Source organism: Trachemys scripta, chromosome 10 (genome assembly GCF_013100865.1).
Source record: "Trachemys scripta elegans isolate TJP31775 chromosome 10, CAS_Tse_1.0, whole genome shotgun sequence".
In the NCBI taxonomy this organism is placed as follows: Eukaryota; Metazoa; Chordata; order Testudines; family Emydidae; genus Trachemys; species Trachemys scripta.
In genome coordinates this window covers 62,079,484-62,091,495 of record NC_048307.1, presented here as the reverse complement: position 1 = coordinate 62,091,495, position 12,012 = coordinate 62,079,484, and the positions used below count along the sequence as shown (strand labels likewise).

General features: G+C 41.8%; 1 protein-coding gene across 1 annotated transcript in view; it reads right to left on the bottom strand.

Moving 5' to 3' along the window:
• Positions 1-12,012, bottom strand: part of WDR72 (WD repeat domain 72) — a 187,541-nt gene that overhangs the window by 91,408 nt on the left and 84,121 nt on the right. Inside the window, exon 15 of the mRNA XM_034784930.1 lies at positions 500-1,320. Coding sequence (XP_034640821.1) covers positions 500-1,320 — 821 coding nt within the window. The remainder of the gene's footprint in view (positions 1-499; positions 1,321-12,012) is intronic.

Sequence of the window (12,012 nt, the reverse complement as noted above, 5' to 3'; positions counted from 1 at the left end):
CTGTTTCTGATGTTTAATTTGCTTTGGCCACCAAGCCAATGCCTTGTGTGGCAAAGAAGTCATGTCAGCTATGGGGAATGGAAGTTAGAACAGCAAAGAAGTCTGCCCTATATGGCTGTGCTTTTATTTTGAAGGGACCCAGTAGTTTCACTTTCAGTACTGGGGAGAAAGATGGATCTTGAGGTAAAGGCATGGGAATTGGAGCTGGGTGTTCCTAGTTGTATTCCCAACTCTGACTCAGACCTTGACAAAATCTGTGTGCCTGTGGTTGCTCTTCTGTTAATCAGAAAGATAATACTTACTCTTCTCATATTCTGAGAGAACACCTAGTTCCACCAAACTCTCTCCCTGCTTCAAAGAATGTCCATGGAAATAAGCCTTAACAAGTTTATTGTGAGCGCCATTGTATAACTGTCTATATTTAAGAATACAAAAGCCTAATTTTTTTTCATATCTTTCCCTTTATTAAGGAAAATAACTGATTAGAAAAAGTTCTTACCTGTCAATTCTGCTGGTGAATTCCAAAGGCAAAGTAACTATCCTGTTGACTAAAGAAACTCTGCTCAATAAGTAGAATACAATTTGTGATCCTTGTGTGCCATCAGCATTATGGTCTAGTCCATATTTCTTTCCAATTTGTCCTTGGTCTGCAGTGATGTACTTGTTTGACAAATCTAGTACTTTTCTTGAAAACAAGTTAATTGGCATGTGTTCTTCCACCACATCACAGTGATTACAATTCCATCCTGGCAGCATTAGTGATATGTGATTTCCATTTGATACTAGTCCAAAAGAAACTGGACACTGAAGTCTGAAGATATCTAAATATCTAACACAGTGATTGTCTAATTCTTTATCCACACCCCATGGTAAGAGACATGACAGAAGCAGTTTAGCTGTGTCTGTGGTGATGTTAGCATCGATTTTTCCAGGTGGCTGCAGTCTAATCTTTTTTGAACTCTTCATTTTTTTATGTCTTTTGATGCCACCACTTTCTTCCAAAGACCTTGCTGCACTATTATCCCTATGAACCTTTTTTTCACCAGCATTTTTTACTTGCCCATCCATTGGGAAGAGAGAGCCAGCAGTTTTATTTCTTTTTAACATTAGCGTCCTTTTTTCTGCTGTGCTTTTGGCTCTTTTTAAAATGTCATAACTGTGGAATGAATTTGATGATTTCAGTCCACTGAGTTGAGATGACAGTAAAAGTTCTACAAGTTTTTCCAGATCAAATAAGAGAACATGAAAGCTTATGTTGTTCCATTTTGTCTTTACTGGCAAGATAGTAAAAGGCTGTTGGACATGGCTGGTACCAGTTTGCTGAAATAAAAAAAGTTATGTATTAAATGTCAAAATCAAATCCACAGTTACATAAAACTTTACCTAGTTCTAAGCTTAGAGTTGCATATGGAATAGGCCAAATTCATTTCTTATTCAGCTCCACTGATTTCAACTAAACTACACTTATTATGTATTCCCAGCACGTGACTATGTACTAGGCACTTTCCAAATGGTAAGCACAAAAATAAATGCCTGCTCTGAGTAACTTACTAGTCAGGCAAGTAGAGAGAAGCAAGGGAAAGGGGAGTAGGAACCATAGACAATTATAGGAAATGTTGTTAGTGACACCTATATTTAAGGGTGCCTAACCCTTTCTGTGTAAGATCCTGTATTCACTTGGTTATAACTCTACCAAACTTTTACAGTTTGGGCTGAAATTTTCTCTGCTGCCTCAGGCCGAATTTTTGTTTTGAAAATTTCAACAAAAACATTTCAGCTGTTTCCAAGAACACACTTAGGAAAAAGTATATTTTTTCCCATGCAGAAAAAGTCTTACAATCATTTTCACTGAGAAGCTTTAGCACCTCCCGGCTTTGGAGCAGGGACTAAAAATTTGTCAGGGATGTGTGTTTTGCCATCCATGTGAAAATCCACTCAAATCTGGCCAAGGTATAAGCCTCTGAAAATATCATGACACACATCTCAGTACAGGTTTGTGAGGGTATGTCTACACTGCAAAGCAAGCGCATGCTTAAGCTTGGGCTCAAGCCTAACCCCCTGCGCTAGCCCAGGGCTTGGACACAGGGTCACAAGACCCCGCAGGGCTGCAGGGTCCGAGCATGGGTCAAGCTGGGACCCAGGGTCCGAGCTCTATTGCTTTGCAGTGTAGATGCAGCCCTGCTTGAGTCATATCCTGGGAGTCTGCCAGAAGTATCCCACAATTCCATGGGGCAATTTCCTTAGTCCTCTCTATCCAAACAATCTCCCTTAAAAACAGAAGCCACACACACAGACACACACACACACACCCTTGACATAAGGCAGAAGCTCAGGTCAGTGTTCACCCATTCTCTTCTGATCACCAAGCTGAAAGCCCACCATCAGAGAGCCTCCTGGATTTGCAGTGGAGACCAAACAGAGCAAGCCTTTTGCAAAGCATGCTGCTTCATGGTCACGGGAGCCCAGCCAAATTTTGGTGAAACTCTGGTGCAAGGCCAGTAAAACTGTGGACTTCAGCAAAAGCACTAGGAATGACAACGCATACCACCAGAGAGCTAAAAAGCTGGCAGCTTTTCAGATTTTTCCAGATAGGTGATCAGTGCAGGGAGTATATTAAGAGGCTGAAGAGTGAGTACCGGAAGGCCAGGGACAAAAACTGCACCCTGGGCAACTTGTCAATGACATGCCCATTTTATGAGTTTGACTAGGTGCTGGGCACTGTGCCCAGCACAGAACCAACTGTGCTTCTTGACGACCTGATCAGCCAGGATGGTGCCCTGCTAGCTGCTGAAGCCACTGTGGGGACTGATGGGAGCCAGAAGAAGGCTCCAAGTGAGGTGCATGAAGTGACTCCGTTCATGAAGCCAGCCCAAGAACAGGCTATCGATCAAGATCAAGAGCAAATTCTACGTCCCTACTCGGAAGAGCTGTTTGTTCCCCATGAGGAACAGTCTGGCACTGAGCCTGCAGCAAGCCCAGTGGAGACAGAAGCCGCCCCAGAGCCTGGTCAGTTTATGATTCCAATTTACAGTTTATTATTACACTCAGTGTTTCCCAAACTTGGGACGCCGGTTGTGTAGGGAAAGGCCCTTCAGTAAAAAGGAGAGATAAAAACACATGCATGCTCTAAGACAACCACTTCATGGATACATTCCACCACCCAAGAGGTGGAAGTCCAGAAAGAGTTTTGAGTCTGGAAATCCTTTGCTCCACAATACCACCGTAGAAGGCTGAGTAACAAAATGGTGGGAAATGCTAATGATCTTGGAGAACCTGGTTCCTTCGGAAAACTCCCCCAGGCACTGACAATGAACAAAAACAATCATGTACTCTAAATCAAGCTGGGATGGAAAGACTGGTAACAATATGACCAAACAGAAGCTGATAAATGACTTTGAAAGTGGAGTTCCAGGACAAACACTTCCACACTGCCTGATGCTGTGCTCCCTGTCAACATCCTGTACCTCCAGATAACTATTTGAGATAAGTGACAACACCCGGTCTTGGCTGCAGTTTTGGAATGACAAGCTACAATGATGAGAAGATAACAGGATGACTGGTAGAAGTAATAGGTGGCAGAGGTCTGTGTGGTTTGTCTATAGGTCTAACTCTGCTGATGACTCATGTGGAGGTCCATGTTATAGAAATTCTGGTTTTTCAGTGTGCTTTAAAAAATATATATATGTAGGAAATTCCATTAAAATCCCCCAAACCCTAACCTATGTTAAAAGAACATTAAGGTTGCAAAATCAAGTGGACAACCACAGTTCTCCTCCATCATGCACGTAGGCACTAGGATACAGTCTTTAATTACATAACCATATTGTAACAGGGTCCATGACCCACCCCTCTTCTTGGGGCCCGCTTGCTGCCGCAATAAGGCTCAGAGAGGCTTCAGGGTTGTTGTATCGAAGTGGGACTGTTCTTAATGTTTTCCTCAGTTTCCCCTATGCAGTTCTTAAGTATCTAGGTGGTGGGATAAGGGTGTATGGTTGCTGCAGAGCAAAGGGCCAGTGTACATAAATGCCCGACACTCTGTCTCCTAGCAACACAGAGTTGGGGGAGGGATAGCTCAGTGGTTTGAGCATTGGCCTGCTAAACCCAGGGTTGTGAGTTCAATCCTTGAGGGGGCCACTTGGGAATCTGGGGCAAAATCAGTACTTGGTCCTGCTAGTGAAGGCAGGGGGCTGGACTCGATGACCTTTCAAGGTCCCTTCCAGTTCTAGGAGATGGGATATCTCCATTATTTCTTTCTTTCTAGCAACTGATGGCCTGGGCCCCTCCTCTGCAAAGGTGCCGACTGAAGATGTTGGAGACAAAGGGATCAGGTGACCTCCTGGCCTGGGAAAGAGACAAAGCCCAGAGAAGGAGGGGCTAGACGGGAGTTTGAAGCTAGCTGGGGACTGGAAGGGAGGACAGACGGGGGTCTGCCTCGCTGGGCCCCAGAATGGACCCGGCGGAGGGGCCTCATCCACTGTACCTACAAGCTCTGTTTTAGACTGTGTTCCTGTCATCTAATAAACCTCTGTTTTACTGGCTGGCTGAGAGTCATGTCTGACTGCGAAGTGGAGGTGCAGGACCCTCTGACTTCCCCAGGATCCCACCTGGGCAGACTCGCTGTGGGAAGCGCACGGAGGGGCATATACTGAATGCTCCCAGGAGAGACCCAGGAGGTGAAGCCGTGTGAGCTTCTTGCCCTGAAGACAGTCTGCTCCAAGGGAGAGGAGGCTCCCCAAAGTCCTGACTGGCTTTGGGGGGAGCAGTTCCAGAGCATTGCCCGGGGACTCCGTGACAGTTGTGTAACACCAATGTCTATTTACCTACAGTTATCCCACCACCAGTGTCTATCTATTTACAAGGCAGTCAGCCTTCAGCTAGGAGGCCTCCAGTTCTCTCCCTGACTGACTTCTCCCTGGCTGCCCCCAGCCTTCTGGCTCCCTCCCAGCCTTTATAGCCCTTGGCTTGTCAGGCCAGCAGGTGTTGCCAATCTTCAGGCCAGGATCAGACCTTTTCCATCAGCTCCAATCTGTTTCCCCTGATTGGAGCTGTCTGGGCAGGGGCTAATTAGGTGCTTTTGCACCAGCACCCTGCTGCACATATACTATTTCCCCCCCACAGGACCCCCATCTCATTCATCACCCCTCCCGTCTAATGTGTATCAGAGGTTACTAGAAAGGATCTTTAGAGGACATGGGCTGCGATGTATTCAATGTGCTGAGGAGACACTTATTTCTATCACTTATAAGCCAATTGGTACAGTGGGAAAAAAAGTGCAGAGTTTGGCAGGGACCTAGCTGTCTGCAACTCATTCCAGGTAAGACAGAAACAAGGTTGGTGTATTGAGGGAAAGATAGAAGAGACGGTAAGATTGATAACTGGAACCTCTATCTGAGGCAGTGCAATATGACATTTGAAGATCTTGGGCTCCTCATGGATAATCAGGGTAGCAGCTAAAGCCAAAAGCACTTTTTTCAACTGAGCCTAGTCAGAAGATTGAGATTCACTCTCTCTGATGTGGCCCTTGCTATCCAGGCTTGTTCATCTAATTTAAATTGTATTCAAGGTGAGAGTTCTACACACCATCATTTTAGCGCCACTTATTAATGTGATTTTATTGTCCCAGCACAACTATCTCTTACCCACAATTACTGTTAATGAATAGCCAACAAAAATTGTAAGTCTTCTTTTAAAAAACTGACAGAACTGCAGATTTGGGATCAGCTATAATTACTTACAACTTTCAGCTGACCCATTAAAAAGTGTGACAGAAGTAACCTTGCATGTTGAACCACAGCACTATGTCAGCTGAAAAATTTAGGAAAATATTGCTCCAAACTATCTTTTCTCTAACTAGTTTTATTTCCACCACTTCACTCTTTACAAGATTCATTGCATGCAATTCACTGAGATCAAGTGTTTAACCTTTTTTACTAGAACCCATTGGCATTCGGTCAACCTCTAGCAGACTGAGAAAAGAAGATAGTCCTGTCTCAAACAGCTTACAATCTGAAAGACTTAGGGAAGACATGATGCACTAGGAAATCAAGAGAAGGGATTTAAAATGTCCAAGATTAATTCCCTCGTTGTGGCATCACAGAAAAATTTACCCACACAACTCCCACGGGGAAAAATTATGTTCTCAGAATTCAGGGCATGCATTTGAGGGAAGAAGTCGGCTCTCGGTGCACAAAAAGAATAGGTTAGGTGAGCATATAAATAGGAAGGCAAGGGACTGAGTCATGACAAAAAAGTACCTGGAAGAATTTTCAGTATTAGGATATCAACTCGATACATGAGTCAGTCTCCAGCCAGAAGAGTTTGTGGACAGTGCCGATATTAGCCAAGAAAGGTAGGGTATGGTCACTAGAGTGAGAGGACAGGTACATATTGACTAAGAGCCACAGTAAGGGAAAACTATCGTAGGGTACACACAGATGAGACGGTGATTCTAACGATGGACAGATCCTAATGGTCCATCAGGAATTCCAGCCTCCATCTTGTGGATCTGGGGACATCTGCCTAAGTCAAAACCCTTACATATTTCCTTCTACCCCCACTTTCCTGGTAGTATGAATTCCTCAGGAGCAATGCTGTGTTTATGCCCCCTGTTGTACAAAAGTCCTGTGATTCTTTAAATGTAGCTCACACAGCATGTGGCCTGAAATACTGTAGTTCCAAACAGCATAATCTGATGTGCTAGATTTTGGATCAGAAAAATCTGTGGTTTCAGAAGAGGAGGCTGACACAAAAAGTGGGTCCTGCTGCCCCTTCTTCAGCATAACCCCTCCAGACGTGAGGCACATCAGCTGCACAGAACTGTTATGGAGGGATTTCTGTGGGCTTGAGGGAGAGGGAGCTTCTCCTTTCTGCAGTAAAGAGGCTTATGCACCCCATTTTTTCTGCTTCTCTGCAAGGTGGACGGTGTTTTTTATACTATCAAAATCTTTCAAAGTACCATGTAAAGGACTAATCTAAATAATAATGCAAAACTGGTTATTAACAATTACTATAATTCTTATCATTTTAGACTATTAAAATTTGCCCTTGACTTTAATGAATTTTCACATGCATGATGCTTGGAGAATATGATAGCTCACGTTTTTATGTTCTGTGTTGCTTATTATAGGAAATGTTCAAGCTAATTCAGTCAATTCCTAGGAAAACTCTGCTTTCTGTCAGCCAGTGACAGGCACCCCCATGAGACCTCCAAGTTTTTACACAGCTTCTAGGATGCAGTTTTATAACTTCTACTTTGCTTTAACATTCTGTATTATTTTCTCTTATACTATGTTTTGAAATTTATATATGTTAGTTAGAGAAAAAACTTTGTTTGAAACCCAGACAAGGCATTCTAAAAAGATCCTTATTGAAACTGATTTCTTTTATAAATACTCAAAAGTCTTCATTCTTAAAACTTTAAAGTTTACACATATTTGGGGGAAATGTTTTACAAAAGTTATTTGTAACTCATGTTTCCAATTAAAGGCGAAAAACCTTTGTCCTTCTTCTGAGATATATATTTGGAAATATTTTGGATCTAAATGAATGCTTTATATTATAACTCCCTGATACCACTGTTACGTGAATAGTAAGTCATTTTATGTACAAATAAGATACTATAACTGGCTATTAATATAAGAAGCCATTTGAATATAGAAATTAATTGGGGAATTAATTATCTGGCAATGCTTAAGCAACTCCTTACCAAACTGAAGAAGACAAGAGTCTCTGCAGAGATTAAGATGAGACAATGCCTTCTTTGATGACCATTTACATTTAAAGACTAATAATCATTTATGTTGGGGGAAAAAAACTATTAAGAGCTGAAAGGCTTGTATATAGAAGTTTGGAGTTTTGGACTCATTTGAAACAAAATTTCAACTTCTATTAAACCTGTATGAAACTAAAGGGATGTCTCAGAAAATGAGCTGATTAAAATAGAATTAAAACTCTTACTTTAAAAATGTTTTGAGAGTTTCCTGCCTCAAAGATAAAAGCAATATAACGATAAAATTGAACATATCCAACCATGCTGCATATGCATTAGCAAATTGCATTTTGATCTGAATATGCTGCCAAGCCCATCCTATGCAGGTGCTGAGCCAATGAAATGTGACAGCAGCTGACATTTGAATCCAGCCAAGCCCCTAAAAAAGGTACCTAAACACCTTCAGTGAGATGATGGAAAGAAAAGAGTATAAGTTCCTCTGAACTTTTGTGCTCTTATCTTCCTAAACCCTCATGCGCTTTCATCCTCTTTTGCTCTTACACACTCAGCACGTGTTCATCTAGCTTTGTACAAGCAAGTGAACAGCAGCAACAAGACAGCCAAGCAGAAAGAAGCCACAACATAGCCTCAAGAAGAAACCGGCTTCCGGTCCAGCACTGCTTCTATGACATGACATCACCAAGACTTCAGCATCATTGGGGAGATGGAGTTTGCAAATTCTACTAATCTTCTAAGAGATTAGACTTAAATTGCTCCTTTAATAATTTTAATGGAATACTGAAATGCTATTGTAATATAAGGTACTAACAACTTCTCCTGTTAAAACATCAGATCGTCTAAACAATGTCTAAGCAGAGAGGAACAGTGGGATTTAATTTGAATTTAACATTCATTAATTTGTCTCTCTCAAAACTGCTCCTTGAATTCTTTAAGTAACTGAGTTTAAAAAACAAAACAAAAACAAACAAAACTTTCTTTGGTTTCACAGGACTTAGTTAAGATCACTCACCTTTGCCCATTAATAAACTGTTTAGGTTATCCTTGAGAAGACAAACAGGATCCCCCAACCTTAAATGAAATTCCTTTCGCCATAGATAAACTGTTATGTATGATACACTGAGGGTTTGTCTACATGGTGCAGCAAAGTGCATCACGGGGGTGTAAACTGTAGAGTGCTCTAAGGAGTCGTGCTCTAACTGTCCTCTGTAGAGCCTGCTGGTGCATTCTAAAAGTTCATGTTAGTGTTGTCTTGTTTGAAATGGGACTACACAAACACACACTCAGTACCTTTTAGAGTGTGACAGCAGGGTCTACATTGGGCAGTTAGAGTGCAACATGTTAAAGCTCTCAACAATCCCTCCTCTCCTCCCCACCCCCCCGCTGTGCATTGTTGTATTGTATACATAAGCCCTCAGACAGGACTCGCTACTGATTTGTGGAGTAATATTCTTTGGGCTTATCTGACCTAGAGATATGCCCAATCAGAAAGCACTTATTCTTAAGGTGTAGTCTCTGTTGAAAGCTCTCCACATAGATATGCAGACAGAGTTGGCAACGGGATTTGTTGCAGGGATTGGTTCCTGAGTTAGTGTTTTTGTTGTGTGGTGTGTAGTTGCTGGTGAGTATTTGCTTCAGGTTGGGGGATTGTCTGTAAGCGAGGATTGGCCTGTCTCCCAAGGTCTGTGAGAGTGAGGGATCGTCCTTCAGGATGGGTTGTAGATCCTTGATGATGCGCTAGAGAGGTTTTAGTTGGGGGCTGTAGGTGATGTTCAGTGGCGTTCAGTTACTTTTTTTGTTGGGCCTGTCCTGTAGTAGGTGACTTCTGGGTACCCTTCTGGTTCTGTACCCCGTTGCCAACTCTGTTCGCATATCTATTCAAGGGACACCATCATAGGACCTAACCACATCAGCCACGCCATTAGGGGCTTGTTCACCTGCACATCTACCAATGTGATATATGAGATCATGTGCCAGCAATGCCAGTCTGCCATGTACATTGGCCTAACCAGACAGTCTCTACGCAAAAGAATAAATGGACACAAATCAGACATCAAGAATTGTAACATTCAAAAACCAGTAGGAGAGCACTTCAATCTCCCTGGACACTGAATAACAGACTTAAAAGTGGCAATTCTTCAACAAAAAAACTTCAAAAACAGACTCAACGAGAAACTGCAGAACTGGAATTAATTTGCAAACTGAACACCATCAAATTAGGCCTGAATAAAGACTGGGAGTGGATGGGTGACTAAAAAAAAGTAATTTTCCCTTTGCTGATACTCACACCTTCTTGTCAACTGTTGGAAATGGGCAACATCCACCTTGATTTCATTGGCCTGGATAGCACTACAAAAGTAAATTTTCCTCTCTTGATATTCTCCCCTTCTTGTCAACTGTTGAGAACAGGCCACTTCCACCTTAATTGAATTGGCCTCGTTAGCACTGACCCCCCACTTGGTAAGGCAACTCCCATCTTTTCATGTGCTGTAATATATATACTGTTTACTGTACTTTTCATTCCATGCATCTAATTAAGTGGGTTTTAGCCCATGAAAGCTTATGCCCAAATAAATTTGTTAGTCTCTAAGGTGCCACAAGGACTCCTCGTTGTTTTTGCTGATACAGATTAACACAGCTACCACTCTGAAACCTGTCACATCTGGTAAAGACACTCTATGCCGATGGGAGAGAGCTCTCCCATTGGCTTAATTACTCCACCTCTGTGAGAGGCGGAAGCTATGTCGGCAGGAGAGCATCTCCCGCCAACATAGCGCCAGTGTGGACAGTGCTTAGGTCATTGTAACTTGCATCGCTCGGGGGCATGGGGTGGCTTTTTCACTCCCTGAGTGACGTAAGTTATATCGACATAAGTGGTAGTGTAGACCGGCCCTAAGACATCATTCCTTGTTCCTCTAGACTATACATTGTTAGTAATTTTTGGATAGTTACTTGGTGCTCAATACCCCTTCTCCTACTGCTCAGCGACCAAACAAACAAAAGAAAATACACTGACAATGTCAATCTGCCATTGTATTCTGTGATGCCACTGAGTATAAAGTCAGAAGAAATGCTTACTGGCAATGTGAAAGTTTATTGACATTGACCCGAATAATGTCTACCAAGTTATCTTAGCTTTCTGCCTCAGGCATTTCATTCCACTGAAAGAAGATGGACATATAAACCTTAGACATAAGATACCATTTAGAAAATATGGACCAACTACCACAGATAACAGAAGATAACAAAGAATGGAAGGCAGGCTATAAAACTAAACATACAGTCAAGAAGTGGGAAAAGCAACTGGTGAAGGATATCGAAAGAGAGGTTAACAACTTACATTCTATAGACGCTTCTATCTAAGGTTCTGAAAGCACTTTACAAACATTACATAAAAGTCCTACAACGTCGCATAATAGAGGTAAGTATTACAGATCAGGAAACTAAGGCATCATGCGATTTAGTCGCTTACCAAAGATCACAAAGTGAGCTGATGGCAGAGCAAAGGAGAGAACCTGGAAGGTCTCTGAACCTCACGATCAACATTTTCTGTGCTTCCCTATAACTAGTAGGTGTCAATAATAATAATATTCCATTTTCTCTCATTTTTGCTCTGCTCACTGTAAATCAATCTCAGTTATTGTCAATTTAGCATTTCAGTCCAAACTGTTCAGTTGGATAGTACTGGGCCTATTCAAATACAGAGTCATTCACCCCTCTCACTCTCAACCACTTGCAAGTTGTGCTGTATAAATAAATCAAAATGAACTAATTTTATGACATAATATAATATGAAGGCTTACTTCTCAGTGGAACTGCAAATTAAACAACCATAACTAAGGTTTATTCAGCATCATACACATATTTGGCACTCAGCACTACAGAGTACAGTTTAGTAATTCTTTTATTTTTTAATTCACTATAATTATTTTTAAATGTAAGTAACACCCCATTGGTACTGTGTTACATAGGTGATGGATTGGCTGAACTCTTTGTGAAAGATTTTTCCCACCACCAATATCTTATTGACTTTTATTATCTAGCTAAGCAAACAAGGACCCATTTTTATTCTCTTTAAGCTAAAACTTAAAATAAGACAAATTCTACATTATCTACTCAAAATATATGACTGTTCATAGTCAATCAAATTCCTTTCTAAATTCCTCTTCATAGGTTTAATTTATTTTTGGCTTTCCAATAGCTCTACCCAAATTTTGGGAAGCTGATCATTGCCCATTTTGTGGCTGCCCAGGTCTATGAATCTGAACTGATCACGATAGCTCAAA